This window comes from Geotrypetes seraphini, chromosome 12, assembly GCF_902459505.1.
Source record: "Geotrypetes seraphini chromosome 12, aGeoSer1.1, whole genome shotgun sequence".
Taxonomy (NCBI): Eukaryota; Metazoa; Chordata; class Amphibia; order Gymnophiona; family Dermophiidae; genus Geotrypetes; species Geotrypetes seraphini.
The window spans coordinates 119,860,753-119,884,576 of NC_047095.1; the positions used below are offsets into that span (position 1 = coordinate 119,860,753).

General features: G+C 46.5%; 1 protein-coding gene across 6 annotated transcripts in view; it reads left to right on the forward strand.

The window, feature by feature from the left end:
• EHMT2 (euchromatic histone lysine methyltransferase 2) overlaps positions 1-23,824 on the forward strand; it is a 36,147-nt gene that overhangs the window by 1,426 nt on the left and 10,897 nt on the right. For 2 of the 6 annotated variants that reach the window (XM_033916306.1, XM_033916310.1), the window contains exons 2-15: positions 2,018-2,102; positions 5,296-5,577; positions 7,910-8,151; positions 10,366-10,441; positions 11,436-11,536; positions 11,705-11,896; positions 12,210-12,296; positions 12,720-12,843; positions 13,394-13,507; positions 14,232-14,377; positions 17,284-17,427; positions 19,054-19,271; positions 22,268-22,450; positions 23,558-23,664. In XM_033916306.1, coding sequence (XP_033772197.1) covers positions 2,018-2,102; positions 5,296-5,577; positions 7,910-8,151; positions 10,366-10,441; positions 11,436-11,536; positions 11,705-11,896; positions 12,210-12,296; positions 12,720-12,843; positions 13,394-13,507; positions 14,232-14,377; positions 17,284-17,427; positions 19,054-19,271; positions 22,268-22,450; positions 23,558-23,664 — 2,101 coding nt within the window. The remainder of the gene's footprint in view (positions 1-2,017; positions 2,103-5,295; positions 5,578-7,909; positions 8,152-10,365; positions 10,442-11,435; positions 11,537-11,704; positions 11,897-12,209; positions 12,297-12,719; positions 12,844-13,393; positions 13,508-14,231; positions 14,378-17,283; positions 17,428-19,053; positions 19,272-22,267; positions 22,451-23,557; positions 23,665-23,824) is intronic. The other 4 variants (XM_033916309.1, XM_033916312.1, XM_033916307.1 and 1 more) reach the window with 3 other exon arrangements.

Consider the following 23,824-nt stretch of genomic DNA (forward strand, 5'->3'; position numbering starts at 1 on the left):
AGACCCTCATCTTGAAGCCCTGTTCAAAAAAATACTCTCACAAAAGCACCGGACAATAAAGACCCTCCTAGAAAACACTATGGAAGAGAGACATCCCTTTATGCACTGCACAATAGAAACTCTCCCATATGGCACTGTGCAACAGAGACCCTCATCTTGAAGCCCTAGACAATAAAGACATTCCTAGAAAACACTACGGAAGAGAGACATCCCTTTATGCACTGCATAATATTGACTCCCATATGGCACTGTGCAACAGAGACCCTCATCTTGAAGCCCTAGACAATAAAGACATTCCTAGAAAGCACTACGGAAGAGAGACATCCCTTTATGCACTGCATAATATTGACTTCCACATGGCACTGTACAACAGAGACCCTCATCTTGAAGCCTTGCATAATAAAGACCCTCCCAGAAAACACTATGGAACAGAGACCCTTCCTCTGATGCTCTTCACAATAAAGACCCTCATCTTGAAGCCCTGTTCAAAAAAATGCTGTCACAAAAGCACCAGACAATAAAGACCCTCCTAGAAAACACTATGGAAGAGAGACATCCCTTTATGCACTGCACAATAGAGACTCTCCCATATGGCACTGTTCAACAGAGACCCTCATCTAAAAGCCTTGCACAATAAAGACTCTCCCAGAAAACACTATGCAACAGAGACCCTTCCTCTGGTGCTCTGCACAATAAAGACCCTCATCTTGAAGCCCTGTTCAAAAAAATACTCTCAAAAGCACCAGACAATAAAGACCCTCCTAGAAAACACTACGGAAGAGAGACATCCCTTTATGCACTGCACAATATTGACTCCCATATGGCACTGTGCAACAGAGACCCTCATCTTGAAGCCCTAGACAATAAAGACATTCCTATAAAGCACTACGGAAGAGAGACATCCCTTTATGCACTGCATAATATTGACTCCCACATGGCACTGTACTACAGAGACCCTCATCTTGAAGCTTTGCATAATAAAGACCCTCCCAGAAAACACTACGGAACAGAGACCCTTCCTCTGGTGCTCTGCACAATAAAGACCCTCATCTTGAAGCCCTGTTCAAAAAAATACTCTCACAAAAGCACCAGACAATAAAGACCCTCCTAGAAAACACTACGGAAGAGAGACATCCCTTTATGCACTGCACAATAGAGACTCCCACATGGCACTGTGCAACAGAGACCCTCATCTTGAAGCCTTGCATAATAAAGACCCTCCCAGAAAACACTACAGAACCAGAGACCCTTCCTCTGATGCTCCTCACAATAAAGACCCTCATCTTGAAGCCCTGTTCAAAAAAATACTCTCACAAAAGCACCAGACAATAAAGACCCTCCTAGAAAACACTACGGAAGAGAGACATCCCTTTATGCAGTGCACAATAGGGACTCCCATGTGGCACTGTACAACAGAGACCCTCATCTTGAAGCCTTGCATAATAAAGACCCTCCCAGAAAACACTATGGAACAGAGACCCTCCCTCTGATGCACTGGACAATAAAGACCCTCCCATAAGACACTGTAACAGATTCCCTCATCTTCGAAGCCTTGCTCAATAAAGACCCTCCTGTATGGCACTGTGCAACAGAGACCCTCATCTTCAAAGCCTTGCTCAATAAAGACCCTCCTATATGGCACTGTGCAACAGAGACCCTCATCTAAAAGCCTTGCACAATAAAGACTCTCCCAGAAAACACTACGGAACAGAGACCCTCCCTCTAATGCACTGGACAACAGAGACCCTTATCTTGAAGCCTTGCTCAATAAAACCCCTCTCAGAAATCACTACGGAAAAGAGGCCCTCCCTTTATGCACTGCACAATACCCTCCCTCTCATGCATATACTTGATTAAAAATGAGATGCACTCATATGCATGTTTTAAGAGAGAGCATGTTATAAACATGAACGCTTTTTAATTCTAAGTGATTAATATCCAATTCATATGCACACCTTGCTTCTCCCCTTGCTAATCACTACTTGTGCTGCTATGTTTTCTTCCATTTATTTTCTAGGGGGAGCCAAATAGGGTGGGACAAGGTTTGGCTCCAGGGCTTTGTCTCGGAGTCCAGAAGGATCTCGCCAGCCAGCTGGAGAAGAGTAAGTCACAATGACACTTTGCAGTGTAGATGGGGAAAGATTTGGGATGGGAGTGGTGCAAGTAGGATCAGAGTTCTCTCTCACTTGGCTCTTTCCTCTCCACTAATCTTAAGTGGGGTTGGATGTGATTATATGTTATCCTTATTACACATAAAATATAAGGGACCTTGTTTCTTCAGAGGTGATAACCATATAACAATTCAAAAAATGATCACCTTATTTCCACATAAATAAATAACCAAATACTTTTATGGTCACACAGTGACTCTAGATTTCTAAGTGAACGCTCAGACCCATAACCAAACTCTAGTGAAAAGTCAAAGAGTCAGTTATAATAGAGACCATCACAGCAAGTTCACTGTCTCTGCCACCTGCTAATAACATACAAGGAAAAGATAGATAACTTATCTGAATGCAGGGTGGCCCTGCTGTTGCTCTTTCACTGCTCCGGGTACATATTTAAAGTACTAACACATTGCAACTGCCATAAGCTGTGCTCCGTGACTTTTCACTAGAGTTTGGTTATGGATCTGAGCGTACAGATAAGAGTAGAGGTAAGGTTATAGGGATAGGATTAGAGGTAAATTGTAAAATTAGTCAGAGACCACTGTTCAGGCAGTGGGCCTGATGGGCCACTGGGTGAGATGGACCTCTGGTCTGCCTCAGCGGAGGCAACTTCTTATGTTCACTTAGAAATCTAGAGTCACTGTGTGACCATAAAAGTATTTGATTGTTTATTTATGTGGAAATAAGGTGATTATTTTTTGAATTGTTATATATTTTATCCTTAACAGAGAGACTGGGGAGGTCTTTAACTAATGGTTAGCACTGAGTCCATAGGAAAAAGATGGGCCCTGCTCAAGGGTCCTTTTTTTGTTTTCTACCGACCTCTGTCTGTCGGCAGACAGGCAGCCTTGAGAGTCCATGAGGAGCTGTCTCAAATGGGAGAGAGGAGAAAATATGTCCGAAGACAGACAGGAAAGCCTTTTGCTCCCTCGCAGTGCCAGACTTCCCCTGCTTCCATGGAGCCTTGCTGCGGGCAGTGTGTTTCCAGGGGAGTGGTTATGGTTTATTAATCTTGTTATCCCGCTCGTTCATTTTACCGGTCCAATTGGTTTACAAAATACAATGAAATATTTTAAAAAATAAATAAAAATTACTCCATTATTAAATAGGAGAGACCAGTGGTCTCAAATTCTTTGCAGGGCCATATTTTGTAGGTACTTGGAGGGCCTCAGAAAAAAATAGTTAATGTCTTATTAAAGAAATAACAATTTTACATGAGGTAAAACTCTTTATAGTTTATAAATCTTTCCTTTTGGCTAAGTTTTAATAATAATATTGTCATTTATAGCTAAAAAGACATATGATTAAGAAACTGTTTTATTTTACTTTTGTGATTATGATAAACATACCGAGGGTCTCAAAATAGTACCTGGTGGGCCGCGGGTTTGAGACCACTGAGATAGACCTAACCCACAAAAACAGCAAGCATACAAGAAAACATTCACTCCTAAATAAAACAATATGATATGATATACACTTCTCCCCCCAAATCCGTAGTTTCAGCATCTGCAGATTCGGTTATTCGCAATTTTTTTTTTTAGATCCATCTTCATTTTTTGGGCTATTTTTAAGCCCTCTTAGACCCCCTTAAGCCTTACCTGGTGGTCTAGCGGGTTTTCGGGGCAGGAGCAATCTTCCTATGCTTCTGCCCCGTGCAGATCACTCATAGGAAATGGCTGCCGTGAGCTCCCGTAGACTCTCGAGACTACGACAGGAGCTCACGGCAGCCATTTCCTATGAGTGATCTGCAAGGGGCAGGAACGTAGGAAGATCGCTCCTGCCCCGAAAACCTGCTAGACCACCAGGTAAGGCTTAAGGGATGCCAGGGGCAAGTGGGGGGTCAGAGCGGGCCAAAATATTTTATTTGTGGCTTTTTAATATTCGTGGGCTGGCTCTGCCCCTAACCCCCGTGGATACGGAGGGAGAAGTGTAGTAAGGTTTAAGATTTTACAGGACTGCTGACTGAAGATCCAAAACATTTTGAAGATATGAGTAATTTCAGATTGATTCAAATCTTGTCCAAATGCTTCTTTAAAAAAACTGTTTTTTTTAACATAATTTTACAAGATTTAAAATTTGCCTCTAATCTTAACTCTCACGGCAAATGATTCCATAAGTTTGGAACTGCAAAATAGAACACTTTATTTCATGTGGACTCCCACCTAGCTCTATGAACAGAGGGTATTACTAACTTATTATCTTGAATAAATCGTAAAGTTCTTGATGGTGAATAAGGAATTAGGAAAGAATGCAAATAATCAGGCTTTAAAGAGTAGAAGACTCGATGTGCAAGAGTGGGGCAGAACATCCCTTGGTTGGCCAGTGCATAAGCATGGACAGGTTGAAAAGTGTCGTTTTTGCCCCCGGGACAGATTAGATCAGTGGTCTCAAACTCAAACCCTTTGCGGGGCCACATTTTGGATTTATAGGTACTTGGAGGGCCGCAGAAAAAAATAGTTAATGTCTTATTAAAGAAATGACAATTTTGCATGAGGTAAAACTCTTTTTAGTTTATAAATCTTTCCTTTTGGCTAAGTCTTAATAATAATATTGTCATTTATAGCGAAAGAGACATATGATCAAGAAACTGTTTTATTTTACTTTTGTGATTATGATAAACATACCGAGGGCCTCAAAATAGTACCTGGCGGGCCGCATGTGGCCCCCGGGCCGCGTGTTTGAGACCACTGGATTAGATCCACCGGGGAGGAGGCTGCAAATTTGGTAGCAGCCTCAGAGAGACTGTGTCCTTTGAGGTGGTTGTTGAGGCACTGAAGGAACCGGATCCCCACTGGGGTTTGGCTGGCTGAAGCAGCGCTGGTGTTCCTGCTCTGGCAGTGGCCACGGTTTTGGCAGGAAGTGCTGCTATCTTGCCTGCAGTGTTGAGCGCAGAACAGCCTCCACCCTTGGAATTGGATTGCTCTCCAGTGCACCTGGAAACGATTACTGGTAATAACAGTGGCAGTAAATATTGATACCATAATAGAAAGACAATAGAAGTGTCATCGGATAGGGGAAGTTTAATGCTTGTTGAATTATTTAAAATAAAAAGGGTTGCCTTTTAAAGATGCGAGATTAAATTCTTTTAAAAATGCTGTAGTTGATTCCGTTTCTCCTCATTTCTCAGGCCAGACTTCATTTGGACAGCCTGGCCCCAGGGACATGCCAGAGCCAGGATCCATTAAACCTGCTCCCATCTCCTCACTGCTGAAGATCCAGGGTGAGGTAGAGCCCCCCAGAGAGGCCGGGGAGGGGCAAGAAAGTGGGGGAGGGGGCACCCGGGTGGCTACTTCTATGGAGACTGGAGCTGGAAGGCTGGCAGAGGTTCAAGTGTGGGGTACTGAAATGGAGAATGCTTCCCCGCTGACGGCCAGTGGGACCACCCCACCGACCAGCAAAGGACTCCCAGGTGAGGAACCAGGAGCTTACTTGCTGAGTAGTATTAGGGAAAGGGATTGAGACTTGTATACCTCCTTTTTGTAGTTTTACAAGCACAGGTAATTCAAACATTTTCTCTATCTGTCCTGGTGGGCTCACAATCTATCTAATTTACCTGGGGCAATGGGGGAATTAAGTGACTTGCCTAGGGTCACAAGGAACAAACAAACCAAAACTGCAGATATAGAAACATAGAAATAGACGGCAGATAAGGGCCCACGGCCCATCTAGTCTGCCCACCTTAATGTCCCTCCCCTACCTTTGCCCTGTGAATAGATCCCATGTGCCGATCCCATTTGGCCTTAAAATCAGGCACGCTGCTGGCCTCAATCACCTGTAGTGGAAGACTATTCCAGCGATCAACCACTCTTTCAGTGAAAAAGAATTTCCTGGTGTCACCTCGTAGTTTCCCGCCCCTGATTTTCAACGGATGCCCTCTTGTTGTCGTGGGACCCTTGAAAAAGAAGATATCTTCCTCCGCCTCGATGCGGCCCGTAAGATACTTGAACGTCTCGATCATGTCCCCCCTCTTTCTGCGCTCCTCGAGCGAGTATAGCTGTAATTTGTCAAGCCGTTTTTCGTATGGTAGATCCTTGAGTCCCAAGACCATCCGGGTGGCCATTCTTTGCACCGACTCCAGTCTCAGCACATCCTTGCGATAATGCGGCCTCCAGAATTGCACACAGTATTCCAGGTGGGGCCTCACCATAGATCTATACAATGGCATAATGACTTCCGCCTTACGACTGACGAAACCCCTTCGTATGCAGCCCATGATTTGTCTTGCCTTGGACGAAGCCTGCTCCACTTGATTGGCAGACTTCATGTACAACGATGTAGGCGAATTTTATTGTGACAAGCAAACTATATATTAAAACCTTTTTACCAAACGGGGGACCCAACACGGTCCGTGTTTCGGACAACCTTCATCAGGGGTCCATGGTAGATAAAGGAAAAAGCATATGTCACAACAAATATTGAAAAAGATAATATAAAACCAGAGACTCTCGGCGTGACACATCATCTGTTTGGTTTTATATTATCTTTTTCAATATTTGTTGTGACATATGTTTTTTCCTTTATCTACCATGGACCCCTGATGAAGGTTGTCCGAAACACGGACCGTGTTGGGTCCCCCGTTTGGTAAAAAGGTTTTAATATATAGTTTGCTTGTCACAATAAAATTCGCCTACATCGTTGTACATATCTGCAGTTTTGGTTTGTTTGTTCCTGGCTGGGTTTTTTTTTTACTGCAGACGAGGTTGGACCTCCCTTCTTTTGGTTCTGTTGCTCTAGGGTCACAAGGAACAGCATGGGTTTGAAACCATGACCTCAGGTGCTGAGGCTGTAGCTCTAACCGCTGTGCCACACTCTCCTCAAATACTATATCAGAAGTGGGCCAAGTTTAGAACAATGAAGCCATTGTGACATCACTGATGAGGTTGGCTCTTAGGCATTATGACATCAGGGTAAGGGATTGGGACTTGTATACTGCCTTTTTGTAATTTTACAACCACACTCAAAGCCGTTTACATAGAGGTACTTCAAGCATTTTCCCTATCTGTCCCAGTGGGCTCATAATCTGTCTAATATACCTGGGGCAATAGACTTGCCCAGGGTCACAGGGAGCAGCGTGGGGTTTGAACCCACAACCTCAGGGTGCTGAGGCTGTAGCTTTTAACCCCTGTGCCACTCCAGAAATCAAAATGTAGCAAAAGTGAGTCAAGTGTAGGACATTCAAGCCATTGTGACATCACTGACGAGGTTGGCTCTTATTGGTGGAATGAGGCATTATGATGTCATAATACCAATTCTGGTTTTCACACTATTTTTTTTATTCATTCAATTTTCTATACTGTTCTCCCCAGGGAGCCCAGAATTTATTCAGGTACTCAAGCATTTTTCCCTGTCTGTCCCAGTAGGCTCAAATCTATCTAATGTAACTGGGGCAATTGGTGGGGGGGGGATAAAGTGACTTGCCCAGGATCAGGGTGCTGAGGCTGTAGTTCTAACTACTGTGTATTTCTAGTATTAGAAAGTAAAAGCTACATCTCCTTTGCTTGGCGTTGACTGGAGAGATGCTTCAGTGCTCCTTCCTATTCTTTTGGGAAGATTTCACAGTAGAGCACCCTGATGTCTCTCTTAAATCAGCACCGGGCCTGAAAAAGGTGTTTAAAAACATTCCCATTGCAAAATTAAATGAATTGAAAGATGACTAATCTGCCACTTTGGATCTGTTAATTTTAAAATATTTCACCCCCCCCCCTCCCCAACTTGTTTTCCTAACATTGGCCGCGCTCTAGGTCATGCCATGAAGACCTTCCCTTCCTCCCCCAGCAAGACGTCAGGCTCCAGCCGGGCGAAGATGTCGCTGACGGGGACCGGCAAGTCTCCCAATTCTGTGCAGGGTTTGGCCATGAAGTTACTGAGTTTGCCGGGGGCAGGAAGTAGCGACGTTCCACCATCTGCACCACCCGCTCCACAGGAGAATCGAGTGAAAGTGCACCGAGCCAGAAAGACAATGGCCAAACCTAATAGCGGACAGGTAACGTAGCGCCTGCCTCTCCAGGGAGGCTCTGAAAAGCTTGGGATGTGCTGGAGGATCCATGCCGAATTGCGGTGCGTAGGGTGAGGTCTTTTCTAGGACTGTCCCTGGCTAAGCAGCGGCGTTACTTGGGTTGCCTCCAATTCCAAAATCATCTCTTCAATTTGCACTCAACTCCTGCCATTGGCCACTTTTGGTGATGTCATATGACACAATTCCTGTCAAGGGCAGCAGCACAGAGCAATCTCTTGCAATCAGTGTTTTCCTCATCACCCACGCCAGACTGGTGCACATGGATAGGATCTTGGAATGGTCCATGAGAGATAAGAACTTAAGTGTAATTCATAGGGGGATCCTATATTGTGGGTGGTCAGAGGCCTTGCCCCCTCCCCTCAAGTGCGTCATGATGCATCTGATAGCTGGAAGAGGGTTCTCAGGCAGTGAAAACATTGTGGATTTGTCTTGAATCAACCCTGATTAGACAATACAGGAGATCCAACTTAATCTCCATCGTACAAGACTAACCAGCCTTTAACCTGCATAGGCTGTTAGGCCTCACCTAGGGATGCTCAAAACTTCTCACCTTTGCGTCCTGTTAACCTGCAGGAAGGTCACCATGGTCTTATCCAGGCAGTGGTGTAGGGGCCGACTTGGCAGGGGACACCAGCACCTCTCCTCCTCTCCCCTGGTGATGAGATGGATCTCTGAAAAGCACCCCCCCACCCCACACACACACACACCCCCTCTTTAAATCTTCACTGGCAGAGAGCAGGCTGGCCTAAGCTCTACTTGCGCCAACCTTGTCCCTCACTCTTTAGTCACAGGATCAGGAAGTGACATCAGACGGAAGTCTCAGAATGAGCAGTGGGTGTGACACTGCTGTGAAAATGTGAATAAGTACAGGGGTGGGGGACAAAGTGTTGTTGGAGTGGTGGGGAAGAGCAGGAGGCTTGGCGATATTGGGGTGCATAGCAACGCCAGGTGTCAACTTCCCTCACTGTGTCACTGCATCCAGGGTGGGGGGGGGACACTGGACCCAACAGAAGAGGAATCGATCCAGAGACACTGCATAAAGGAACGAGAGAGAGTTTCTGTATTTATTTTATTTATTTATTTATTCAATTTTTTAGCCCGTCTTCCCAAAAGAGCCCAGAACGGGTTACAATGAATATATTGGTGCATTAAAATTATAAGTAAGATAGGTACTTAGAAATTTCCTTACTGTCCCGAAGGCTCACAATCTAACTAAAGTACCAGGAAAAATGACAATTAGAAGAGTAATAAAGAAAGAAAATAGAGATAGAGGAGAAAAATAAGAAAATAAACATACTAATAAGATTACAATGATCTAAAGAAATTTGAAAGGTTAAAAAGAGGGGAGATAAGAATAGATGCAGAGAGAGAACCGTTGAAGCAATAGAATTCTGGTGAAATTTAAATGAAATTTGAATGATAAAATAAAACAAAATAAGTGGTAAAACAATAAGTGAGATTAAAAAATATATCATAAACTAAAAAGAATTGAAAATAAAATCAAAACAGTCAAAACTGAAGTCCAGCTTGAACGGGCCCCTGAGCCAACCGTTGGTCCGATGGCCGGACTGCAGCCCTCCTCCGTCGGCTCTCCCCTGCTGGAATGGGGGAGGAGCGAAGACAGTGTCGGGTGCCCCGCTGGAACGGGCCCCCGAGCTGACCGTTGGTCCGATGGCCGGACTGCAGCCCTCCTCCATTGGCTCTCCCCTGCTGGAATGGGGGAGGAGCGAAGACAGTGTCGGGTGCCCCGCTGGAACGGGCCCCTGAGCCGACCGTATTTAGTGCACGGGTCCTCAAACCAGTCTTTGAGATTTACAGCACAGCCTGGCTTTTCAGGATTTCCACAATGAGTATGAGAGCTGTTGAAATGCAGTGGAAGCAGCGAATGCAAATAGATCTCGTATGTATCCATTGTGTCAATTCTGAAAACCAGGCTGAGTTATGGACCTCAAGGACTGGATTTGGTTGTTCCCAAAGCTTTGGCCTTTGAGGACTCCCTCACCACCCTTTCACCCATTGATCTGATTTTTTTGGGCCTTACACATGGGAGGTTATTCCATTTAAATCCCCTGTTAAGTGCTGGCTTTAGAAAGTTGTTTTAGGGGCAGGCTTTGGAGATCTGGCTTGCCTGAATTCATACAGGATAGCTGCTCACTTTTTCTTGTGCTATTGCTTTGGCAGATTTCGGCGCTGGAGCAAAGAGCGATGCCGGAGGCCGAGAGGCCTGGTTCCAGCAGTGAAGTAGCAGGCATGACAGGTAGATCATGCCATACTCTCAGATAATGATATGGTCTGTGTATTTTGTCCCTACAGTAATTCACTTTTTAAGTACACTTCTCCTTCCATATTCGCTGTGATAGGGGATTAACAGAACCGCAAATACAGAAAAACCGCAAATAACTTTTTCATTTGTTATTTGCGGTTTTCTGTTAAAAAACCATTGTCAATATGGTGAAACCGCGAATAACATGCTGGGAGACCTGGCCTGTTCCTGAAGGAGAGGCAAAACACGGTGATGAAAGTGCTGGGAATCGGCGACTTTTCTCTGTAAACGCTTGGAAAAGGCAATTTCTCTATGCAAGCTGATGTCACTGGGGGGGGGGGAGGAGCCAGCAAGCTAAAAACCGCAAATAATCAAAACCACAATTGCTGAAACCGCAAATATGGAAGAAAAAGTGTACACCTGAGCTTTATGCAAAATTCTGCCTTTTCGTACGCATTTTGTGAAACATTCCCTGGGGTTTCGATTGCTCCTACAGTGAATCAGATCAGTGGTATAGTAAATGGAGAGGAGGCGGTCTTCCTAAGGGCGCGGTACCCCTCTTCCGCCCTCCCACTCCTCTCTTTGCTTTCCCCTGCACCTTTTTTACTTCTCCGGCGCTGCCATCGATGCTCTCTCTGACGTCGAAAGGTGCGCCGACACCGACGTGGCCTCCCACGCTGGAGAAGTTAGGAAGGGATGGGGGCACACGTGACGTGGCAGGGGGGAAGGGCACCGGTCACCCTTACTACGCCACTGAATCAGATGTTGGGTCCTATGGAAGATATGTTTGTGAAAAGGGGGCTTTGCTATCCTAAGGGAAGTTCTCACTGGAGTAAAAGTGCAGCGGGAGATCTCACCCCGCCTGCCCCGGAGAGGGTACTGCCACATGACGGGTCGGGGGGATTAGGTTGGAAAAGAGGGAAGAGCTGATTTTGCTTAATAATGCCGATCGTTTGTTGTGTCTTGCCTGTGCATCTCATTTCCTCAGAAGAAGTCAGAAAGAGGAAACTGGAAACTCTGGGTGCTGGTGAAGGACCAGTGAAGAAGGGCCCCCCGTTGCTGGAGAGGTCAGGCAGAGCGGGCATAGAGGTAAGACAGGGGCCCCAAAAGAGAGGGGTGGTGGATAAGGTAACGCAACTGAAGAGCAGAGGAGAGGCAAATTTGTCGCTCAGCCACAGAAATGGTTTGAAGTGACAAATCGGAGTCTCCTGAATATTTGTCTAGTTAAGCAGTCTTTTGTACTTGCTTGTATTTTAGAGTGTGTCTGAAACACCCACTGCCTGTAATGTTGCTTCTGCCTTGCCGGCTATACCCGCCTCCATTAAGGAGGCAATGGCAGGCGAAGGGGTTGCAGAAGGCTTGGAGGAGTGGGAAGCTGAGGTGGGAGAGGACTTCAGTCTTTTCTACGACACCTACTCCCTGGATGACAGGGCTGACTCAGACAGCAAAGTGAGTAGACGCGAACGGGTACAGGCAGAGGCCTTTAAAAGAAGGAGAAACGCCATCACCTTTCCAAAATTCTTGGTGGGTTTTTTTTAGGGTGGGGGGAGGCTCCCTTCCCTGTGTTTGGTGAGTGGGTGCCCAGCTAGCCATTGTAGGATCAGGGATCTTGGGAGGGGGGGGGAGACACAACAGAGAGGGTTCGATCCTGCATTCTAACCCACAGCATGGGGCAGGAGTTCCAGGTTGCAGGGTAGCTTGTTTGAAGGCAGGTGTAAGCATCCCTGGGTGCTGATGGCTTTCTTTCTCATGCTGTCTTCAGTCTGGAGTAGACGGTGCCGGAGAGCAGATGAGTGACGAGGACGAAGAGGATGATGAGGAAGAAGGCTCAGGGATCTTGTCTGACCGAGTGAGTCGTTTAGGGGGCGTCAGAGTCTGTGGAAAGCCCGCCGTTCTTTCATCATGTGCCACCCATAAGCGTCTAGGGAGGGGGGAGGTTATGAAGTTTCAACCCGTAACCATGGCCTAGTTTCTTGCAAAGATTACTGACCCTGATAGAAAAATATATATTTCCTGATTTACAAACGTTCCAGGGCATTCGATTGCCATATTTTCACGGAACTGGAACGCGGCACTCGACCACTAGCTAGTCAGAAAGTGGAGCTGGGCATTAAAGGAGCACAGGTCATGCTTCTGTGGATGTTGTACCCTTTTTGTTATCCGTCGAGCGCGCACCGGGGTTTGGGTGTTGCGATCGGGATCGGCACAGCCCTTGCCGGTCCCCTTACCTGCTCGTCTTGACACCTCACCTGCTTTTCCTCCCCTTCCCCAGAGCTCATCAGGTCTGAAGAAGAAGGAGAAAAAGAAAAAATGGAAACTGGACAGTCTCTGGATGAAGCCGTGTCGCAAGCGCAAGAAGAAGGAGCACCCGAAATCCAGCCAAAGTAAGAGGCTTGGTACGCTAAGGGTGGGACAAAGGAGGCGGAAGCGGTTCATAGACAGTAAGGCGGAAGACAAAGGCGCGTGCCGACAACTGAGCGCAAGATGGAGGTGCGCGCCAAAGAAAAAGACTGATTTTAGGGGCTGCGATGGGGGTTTTTATTGGGGAGCCCCCCCACTTTACTTAATACATATCGCGGCGGCGTTGTGGGGGGTTTGGGGGGTTGTAACCCCCCATATTTTAGTGAAAACGTAACTTTTTCCCTAAAAACAGGGAAAAAGTTAAGTTTTCAGTAAAATGTGGGGGGTTACAACCCCACAACGCGGCGCGATCTGTATTACGTAAAGTGGGGGGGGTTCCCCCCCACACCCCCCGTCGTAGCCCCTAAAAACAGTCTTTTTCTTTGGCGCGCGCCTCCGTCTTGCGCTCAGTTGTCTGCTCGCACCTTTGTCCCGGTGCGCTTTTGACCTGACACCGGTGGAAGCAGTGCTTATAGGATTCGGAGTGATTTTTCGCCATGTCCTTTCTTGTTTCCGCTTCATCCCCGTGTGCTTCCGCTGTGCCAGGTGTGAACGGGATTGGGGGAGGAAGCCAGAGCCAGGTCGAGAGTCAGTATACTGAGGTGCCATTGGGGTCCTTGGAGCTTCCAAACGAGGGAAACCTTTCCCCCAACCAAGCAGGTAAAGTGACAGAGTTAATCTCCCTTGTGCCTTGGACACGTCCCGCACTCCCCCATTGTCTTCCCATGCCCCTACATTAGAGAATGACATGGGGGACAAATTTTTCTTATTCACTCAAAAACAAGCCCCACACGGACAAACGATACACACACCCAGCAACACTACAAGGCCTTACTTACAACCCACAACATTCACAAGTAAGGTTGTAAGTAAGGCCTTGTAGTGTTGCTGGGTGTGTGTATCGTTTGTCTGTGTGGGGCTTGTTTGTGAGTGACTAAAGGATATATTCGGGCCCTAATCCTTGAGTATTTATCTCTAGTGGGACAAATTTTTCCCTATCCCCGCGGGACCTCGTTTTCCCATGCCGTCTCCCCGCAAGTTCTTTTCTTGGCCCTGCCCCATTCCTGCAAGCTCTGTCCTCATCTGCACGAGCCTCAAATACTTCAAAATCATAAGTGATTGAGGCTTGTGCGGTTAAGGCAGAGCTTACAGGAATCAGGAATTGATAGGGACAACGACAAAATTTGCGGAGATGGGACAGGGAAATTGAGTTCCTGCGGGGACAGGGCCAAATTTGTCCCTGTGTCATTCTCTACCCTACATCCCCATGTTTCTTTCTCCCTCTCCACCCACATCTCTCGCTCTCTGTGTTCCACGCTCCTATCTCTTTCCTGTCTTCTTGTGTGCGCCCGACACCCGACACCTCCCTCTTGCCTTCCCCCAGGCGTGTCCAATGACACCAGCTCTATGGAGACTGACCGCTTCGAAGAGCTCCCGCTCTGCAGCTGCCGAATGGAGGCGCCGAAGATCGACCGCATTAGCGAGCTATCCAATAACAAGTGCATGGCCACGGAGAGCGTGGACGGGGAGGTGAGCGTGGATGAGGGAAGCACACCATAAAGCGCAAGACCACTGTTTGAGATCAGAAGTGTGTGAGGGCAGAAGCCTGCGACTGGGGACAGGGACTTTGGCTTTTTGTGTGAATAACACCCATTAAAGAGTTTTAAGTATGTATTAATTTTTAGTACCCTTTTGAGGAAGGGAGCGGGTCATAAAGTCTGGACAAAAAAAAAGAGTAGGAAGGGACAATGGATTCTCCACCAAAGAAATGAACAAAGCCAGCAGGATTAAAAATATATTGCTTCTCGATGTTGGTTAGCGTGTTTCGGACAGTCGTACTTCCTTGGAATTGGGTTTCATATTCAGATTACAGTCGAACCTCAGTTTGCGAGTAACCCGGTTTGCGAGTGTTTTGCAAGACGAGCAAAACACTCGGCAAACTTTTGACTCGCAAACCGAGTGTTGACTCGATTTGCGAGCATCTCCCCCCCCCTTCCCCGATAACCGGCATTGCTCCCCCCCGCTCGCAAAGGCCCCCTCGCTCCAACCGGCACACCCCCCCCCGTGCAAACCGGCCTCCCCCGCTCGAACAACTTAAACTTACCCCCCCTCCCCCCCCCGTCTGGCACCGGCACGCGGGCACAGATCGTGCCGGTGCCTAGATCTTCTGGTTTCTGCCTGCCTTGAGCATGCATCTGCGCATGCTCAAAGACTTCTTTTTTTTTTTTTTTTTTTTCAATTTGATTGAATTTTATATCATAACAAAACCAAACCAAAGCAATGTATTAAAACCATAACTTAAATTATCCCTGGAATGTTACAAACAGATTCAAACTGATATATAACAAATGTTTTTTAAAAAATCATATATATCTTATGGTACCTTTATACTCTAGAGAAAATTTATATAAGTTGCCAGACCTTATAACAAAGACTTTTTCATATTTAACATATTTTTTTTTTTTTTGTTCAATAAATTTTTATTCAGTATTTTAAAAAATACAAGGAGCAATTCAAATACATAAAAGTAGTATAACATTTTGCATTAATATACAGTTAATTATAAAGGCCCATATTATTAAGAAAAACTCAGAGTATTGGATTTGTTTGTGGTGATGTATGACAATAGAAAGTGAAATAGGACAAAGTAAAAATTGAAAGAGAGAGGAAAAAAGAAGAGAGAAAGAAAAAAAAAAAATTTTAAAGAGAAAGTGTAATCTAATAACGAAGATGATTTCCAATTTTTCAGAATATGCATGAGAATCTCGGCGAGAGGGAGAATTAGAAGTCCTTGAGCATTCGAGAATCTCGGCGAGAGGGAGAATTAGAAGTCCTTGAGCATTCGAGATTCTCGGTGAGAGGGAGAATTAGAAGTCCTTGAGCATTCGAGAATCTCGGCAAGAGGGAGAATTAGAAGTCCTTGAGCATTCGAGATTCTCGGTGAGAGGGAGAATTAGAAGTCCTTGAGCATTCGAGAATCTCGGTGAGAGGGAGAATTAGAAGTCCTTGAGCATGCACAGATGCATGTTCAAGGCAGGCAGGCAGAAGCTGGAAGATCTAGGCACCAGCATGATCTGTGCCTGCGTGCTGGTGCTGGTGCTGGTGCCGGTGCCGGTGCCAGACGGGGAGGGGGGGGAAGGAGGTAAGTTTAAGTTGTTCGGGCGGGGGGGGCCGGTTTGAGCGTGGGGGTGCTGGTGGGAGCGAGGGGGCCTTTGCGAGCGGGGGGGGGGGGGAGCGATGCGGGTTATCGGAGGGGATGGGGGGGGTGGGAACGTATCAAAGCGAGTTTCCATTATTTCCTATGGGGAAACTCGCTTTGATAAACGAGCATTTTGGATTACGAGCATGCTCCTGGAACGGATTATGCTCGTAATCCAAGGTACCACTGTATTTATATAAAAATCCATCATTCATCTACAGAGATTGGCTCACAGTGCCCCTGATTCAGACGCATTTTAGTGTTGGGTTTTTATCATTCTATTTGGACACCAGTAAAGACAGCATGCAGGACCTCCGGGAGAGATTTCTCGACCGGGCAAGTTGCAGTCGGGGGGGTTGACTGAGCCAGGACGTCCTGGAGGCTCCTCACTGGATTCGTCTGTGGATCCCCCGCTGCTACGCTCCGATGAGGATGGCTGCTGGAGGAAGATTCTCGGGCCTCACTTCTCTTCAAGAAATCTCTCAGTGCCCTCTTCCTTAGCTTGCGTGCCCGTGGAGACAGACGGACGCAGTGCATGCAACACTGTTCCTCGTGTGCTGTGCCCAAGCAGCGAACGCACAGGTCGCGAGGGTCCAGTTTGCTCATCCTTTTCCTGCAGCCCGGACATTTCTTTGATGTTTCTGGCATCTTCAAGATGGTAAGTAGAACAAGTTTTGATTGTAGAAAAATGAAGAGCTGTGGAAAAATCCGACCGATGGGAACGGGCGGAAACTAAAGACTGGGGATTAGGGGGAAGCAGGGGAAAATGGGTAGGGCTCGGGCATGCCCAGTGGGGCCCGGGCACTGCACATGCTCAGAGGAAAAAAAAAAAAAATCTCTCTGAGCTATTGGAGAGCTTATCCGCAAATTGGGAGGTGTTGGGACAACACCCATATGTGGCTGACTATCCTGCTGTCCACGGAGAACCTACGTTACAGGTAAGTAACTACACTTTTTATTTGGACACCAGTAAACAATATATTTTTATCCTGCTGGCTTCGTTTGGCGGAGAGTCCATTGTCCCGGCCCACTCCTTTTTCTCCTTTGCTTGTTTTGCGTGGGGTTGTTCCTTGCTGGACTTTTTGTGGTCCCTCCAGTTACTAACATTTCCAGGGCCGAGGGTTTCTCTAAGTATATCTGAGTTACCGTATGTGTACAGAAAGACTTTTAACAGTCTCCCTCTCTCCCTTCCTTGGTGGTTGGTTTCCCCCCCCCCCCTGTCCTGCTGACTGCTTAGCTGAGTGGCTGCAGCAGTGCCATTACCAAACGGGAGACCATGAGGCCTTCAAGCCGTGTACCCCTGATGGTGCTATGTGAGATCCACCGAGCCAGGATGGTGAAACACCACTGCTGCCCCGGCTGTGGCTACTTCTGCACTGCGGTAAGTCCCTCGCTCCTGCTTTTCTGGCTTACCTTCTTCTAGTCACGAGTGGCAGCCCTACCAACATCACTCTTAGAGAATGACAAGGGAACAGATTTTTCCCCCATCCCCGCGAGAACTCATTTTCCTGTCCCATCCCCGCAAGTTCTTTTCCTATCCCTGCGCCAATCCTGCAAGCTCCGTCCTCATCTGCACAAGCCTCAAACACTTTCAAATCCTAAGTAGCAACATTCTAGAGCTCGGATTGTGATGTCATAATGCCTCATTCCACCAATGCCTAAGCTCCGTCCTCATCTGCACAAGCCTCAAACACTTTAAACTCCTAAGTAGCAACATTCTAGAGCTCAGATTATGATGTCATAATGCCTCATTCCACCAATGCCTAAGCTCCGTCCTCATCTGCAGAAGCCTCGAACACTGAAATCCTAAGTAGCAACATTCTAGAGCTCAGATTGTGATGTCATAATGCCTCATTCCACCAATGCCTAAGCTCCGTCCTCATCTGCACAAGCCTCAAACACTTTCAAACACTTTCAAATCCTAAGTAGCAACATTCTAGAGCTCGGATTGTGATGTCATAATGTCTCGTTTCACCAATGTCTAAGCTCCGTCCTTATCTGCACAAGCCTCAAACACTTTCAAATCCTAAGTAGCAACATTCTAGAGCTCGGATCGTGATGTCATAATGTCTCGTTTCACCAATACATAGAAACATAGAAGATGACGGCAGATAAGGGCCATAGCCCTTCAGGTCTGCCCACTCTACTGACCCACCCCCAAGTCTACTATCCTAGGGATCCCACTCCTGGTGACAGGTTCCCTTGGCTTAACCCTCTAAGGGATCCCACATGGGCATCCCATTTGCTCTTAAATTCTTGCACGCTGTTTGCCTCGATCACCTGCACCGGGAGCTCGTTCCAAGGATCAACCACTCTCTCGGTGAAGAAATATTTCCTGCTGTCGCCATGAAATTTCCCGTTTCACCAATGCCTAAGCTCCATCCTTACCTGCACAAGCTTCAAACACTTTAAAATCATAAATGTTCGAGGCTTGTGCAGTTAAGGCAGAGATTACAGGAATGGGGACGGGACGGGGACATTGAGTTAGTGTCATTCTCTAATCACTCTGCTAAGCTACTTCCTTCACCAGGTCGTGCTTCTCAGCTGTCTGTGTTGCCTTCGCACTTTATGTGAAACTCTGATTAAGGAAGTGTTTTAGTGTCACATTTATCACACAAGTAGTAAAGTAGATCTGTTAGAGTTTTGGAGAATAATTACACTCCAACGTGACTTAATAGACAATCAAAATAAAGTATCTACATCTCTGTTAGATAGCACTAATCGTGGAAAAATCTGGACGACATAGGAAAATTTCACAATGGTTTAATGAGGAATTACTAGTTGAGACTGCAGAAAGCTAGAACAAAAATGGAGGAAAGCTGAAACCTGCCCTGGTTCTCACCCCCACTGCACGAAGCATTAGGCTACATACAGTTCCAGCTCAGTGGTACAACAGATTGGAAGCCAGCGGTGGCCAACCCTCACCCCTCCCCTCCCCCTAACGTTCAGAAGGGGGTCATGAGTTCCCAGAAGGGACTTTACTGATAATACAGCCTCTCCCCCGCAGGGCACATTTCTGGAATGCCACCCGGATTTCCGCATCGCCCACCGCTTTCACAAGAGCTGCGTGTCGCAGCTGAACGGAATGGTCTTCTGCCCCCACTGCGGGGAGGACGCGTCCGACGCCCAGGAGATCACCATCGCCAAAGCCGACACTTCCTGCACTGTGCCAGCACCAGCGACCCATGACCCGGAAGGAACTGGCCGAGCAGACATACAGCCCAGGTACTGGGGTGTCATGGGGTGGGGGGTGGGCTGGAGTACAATAAATAGAATTTTTTTTAAAAAAAGGAAAATAAGATAGGGGTTCTTTTACTAAGGTGCGCTAGAAGTATTCCAAATTTTTAATGAAAATTTTTTAAAATGCACAATAAAGAAAACGGTAATTAACAATGAGCATGAAAATTCAAAACATAAGCGCAATGATAGGCTGAAGAAATTTTACATAGTAGATGACGGCAGATAAAGACCCGAATGGTCCATCCAGTCTGCCAAACCTGATTTAATTTAATTTAATTTTTTTCTTCAATTTAAAATTATTATTTTTTTCTTCTTAGCTATTTCTGGCCAAGAATCCAAAGTTCTGCCCGGTCCTGTGCTTAGGTTCCAACTACTGAAGTCTCCATCAAAGCTTCACTCCAGCCCATCTACTGACACCATTAAGGAAAATTTAGGGCTCCTGTTATAAAGAGCCTCTGCTGATTAGCGGGTCTGCTGAATGCAAAGACAGCCATTCAGTTCCCATGGGCTTCTTCACACTCATTGCTCTGTAAGAGGAGCCCTTGGAGACAGGGCATAAATAATTCCGTAGCTTTTTCCATTTCTGATAGCGACGATAATTTAAGGGAAATCTGTCTATTCAAATATTTTCTATGCATTACGTGTGGTATTAACTCTGATCTATCAATTTATCTTTCCAAGAGAGAGAGAGATTTTCCAAATCACCCCTCCTTTTACTAAAGCTGCCAGCTCAGGCCGGCACAGTAAATGCTCCGACATGCCTTTGTAAAACGGGGCTTATATGTTTAACTGACAAGGATTTTATTCCATATTAACTTCTTACACGATTTCAAAGGACCGGATTCTTCTTCCTGGGGTCAGGAACAGAGCAAAGAAAGTTCTTTTATATTGATTCTGTTTTCATATTTTTTTATGTTGGTTTTGTTTGTTTCGCATATCTTTTTTAAAAAAAAATCTTTATTCATTTTTATCGTTCATCAAGTACACGATATTACATCGTTTAAATTAATACACATCACTTGAATTTCTTTCTATTATCTTAAATACATGAATTTATTCCCTCCCAGACCCACCCTTCCCACAAATATTTTAATCATAAATTTCATATAAATATTACATTCATATCTATTAAGTTTTACGCCAGTGGAATCTGGCGAGAGCTGTTTAGATCGAGTGGAATATAAATGCTTAAAAGAAATAACGCAGGTGAAACTTAAAAACATTGCCTGACCATCCGAAAAGGGAAGATAGAGGTAGATGGGTGAGCAAAAGGTGACATAGCAGTAGAAGTGATAGGAAATGTAGCGTTATGTCCCGATGTCATAAAGTATTTCATCAGTTCAAAGGTTTTACGGTCCGGAATTGTTTAGTTTATAACATTTTATTGAAGAAATCATACAAATGTACAAGTATACAAAAATATAATGCATAATATTCTCTTAACAATTAAATTCATAAAAATATTTGTCAAACATAGTTCTATTATTCCTCCAAAATGTACAGTGGAACCTTGGTTTACGAGCATAATTCGTTCCAGAAGCATGCTCGTAAACCAAAATACTCGTATATTAAAGCAAGTTTCCCCATAGGAACTAAGGGAAACTCGCTTGATTGGTTCCCACCCACCCCCAACCCCCGAGGACAGCGGCGCTGCTCTACCCCTCAAGAACCGGCATTGCTCCCCGCCGCTCATGAAGGCCCCCCCCGTGTGATCCACCATTCCCCCCGCTCGTGGCGCCCCCCGCGATCCGGCACCCCCCTCCCAGCTCACATTGCACCCACCCACCTCCCCCCGGCCGCAATCTGGCATGCCCCAGGTACCTAGCCACCCGCCCGATCACATTCCTTACCCCCATTTGGCGCCGGTGCCCAAAGATCTGCCTTCGCGCTGGGCCTTGAGCATCTACGCATGCTCAAGACCTTCGGGTTCCCGTTCTCTCTGAGATTCTCAGAGATCCGAGAATCTCGGAGAGCACGGGAACCCGAAGGCCTTGAGCATGAGCAGATGCTCAAGGCCCAGCGCGAAGAAGGCAGATCTTCGGGCACCGGCATGTCCTGTGCGTTGGAGCCGGTTCTGGTGCCAAATGGGGGTAAGGAATGTGATCGGGTGGATGGGTGGGTGCCTGGGGCATGCTGGATCGCTGGGGGGGGGGAGGGTGCCGGATTGCAGGGGGGGGAGGGCTCGTAAATCGAGGCACGCTTGGTTTCCAAGGCACCGATTTTGCAAATGTTTTGCTCGTCTTGCAAAACACTCGCAAACCGGTGCACTCATAAACCGAGATATCACTGTATTTCCATATTATCCACTGTGAACCTCAATACATTCCCAATCTGAATCCCCCCTTTCAATTCCCTCCTCCCTTCCCTACCCCCCCTTTATTTATGTGCAAACTTTTTAGTAAAGAAATAAAGTAACCCATAAACTAAACCCCCCAATCCGAATGAAAATTGACAAAAATAAAGAATAATAAAAACTGGAATGTTAAATAAATAACCGTAGCTTCATTGTAAATCATTGAGAATTAAACTTCTTGCCTTAGGTGAAAGATTTTGAATATACAGATCCCAAATTTCCATAAAAACACTGAATTGTTTAGAAAATTTCCTTTAAGTATTCTGACAATAAAGTCATTGGTGCAGCTCCTGAAAAATGCTCTCACCCACAGAGATGTCATCTGGGATAGCTTTGTGGTGTTTAATATGGTGCCCGTGTGAGTTCGCCAGTATAATCCCCTTGTTCACATTTTGTTACACTACATTTGAAGAAGAGCTAGGCAGGATCCCTTTATACCGAATGTTTTTCCCATCTGGTTAACTGGGGGTGGGTTTTGCGATATCTCTTGGCATGGTTTGCAGTTTGTTTTGCAGGGGGCGTGTGCTAAACAACAGAGCTGGGGCCTGAAATTGAGCCGAGGGAGGGCGGCAGTCTGAGTCACTGTTTATATTTTACATCTCCCCTTCCCCCCCTTTTCCCGGATCAGCGCCAGGATGCGCAGCAGCGGCGAGGCGAAGCAACTTCCTTCGGACCCCCTCCTAGACGGAATCGACAGCTCGGGTCCCTCGGTCACGCTGCCCTCAGGAGCGGTGATCTCGGCAGTGGGGCTCCCTCCGGGCCCTGTGCGGGAGAATCTAGAAAAGGCACTGGTGATGCAGGAAGCCGAGAAGTAAGATGTGGCCTTTGCTGTTTCATTGCTCCGTTCACATGTCCCTTGGCTGATCCCTGTCTGTCTGGTGTATGTTAGTGTTCTAACGGCAGGGTCTAGGATCATGAAACTTTTATCCCCTGTCCAGTTTGGAGTGAGAAGTAAAAATGGTTTGACTTGCCGTGAATTTATACCTTGCTAACAAATGCTGTTGATGTTTCAGCTGTGCATGGCAAACTGGTTCTTCTTTATCAACCTGTCCAGACCGGTACAGCGTCAGCTTACTGATGAGTAATGTCTCATCATGACCAGCAGGTGGAGACTGAGAGAAGACTGTACTGGTCTGGAAGGTTTAAAAGAAAGAAAATTAGTAGGTGAGAACCTAATTTCTCCTTCCATCCAGCCACAAATGTTGGTCTCTCTGCCATCCAGGCCTAGTGTTGGGCACGGTGGGACCTAAGGCAGAAATTTGGAAGGGGGACCCCAAAATCTGACAGCAGGCTGGGTGCCCTTGACTTTTGGGCAGGCCCCAACGGCACGGAGGCCCAGACGCCTTATTTGCACGCCAGCCCTACGGCCACTCCTGTCCCACCACAACCAGAACTGAGGTCATGTTATGTTTAGTAATCAAATGCAGTCCCAGATACTTGATATGTTAATGAAAATATGATAAATTACATTACATTACATTCGTGATTTCTATAATTTTTTTAAAAAAATGCAGTCCCACCTGCAGGCTATTGCTTGTAAAGCAAATCCTTCTTCTCCTTAGTATCCTCACCAGACCAGTCCAGAGCCTATGGGTTCTATCTGTTAACCAGAACAGACGCATCCCACGAGTTCCGGACTGATCTGGTGAGGCTAAAGAAAAGAAAATTAGCAGGTAAGATCTAATTTTGCTAAATTTCCACCCCCTTTGGAAGGTGGATCCTTGTGTGCTTAGCTAGTGTTAAGATGTGTTCATGAAGTTAGGAGAATACCTTTCATCTAGGGGGGGGGGGAGGTCTTGCTCTGAGGTATTCGATAGGAAGATGAGGGGGGCTGGCACCTTGTACTTTCTCCTCCCCTTCCCCCACATTCTTGATTCTTTCCCGTTCTTTATCTCTCGCCCCCCTTTGCTCTCTCTTGTATACTGCTGCAGAAACGGGACCGCAGGAAAAAGTTGAGGTATCATCCCCGCCAGTTGTACCTGTCTGTCAAGCAAGGGGAGCTGCAGAAAATTGTCTTGATGCTGTGTAAGTACCCTGGGACGGGAAGGGCGGGGGTGCAAAGGGCTGATGGAGTCTTATTAGAGAATGACACGGGGAAAAATTCTGTCCCCGTCCCCGGACCACCATCCTCTGCACCGCCCCGTCCCCGCTGGTCCTTTCACTACCCCGTCCCTGTCTCTGCCGT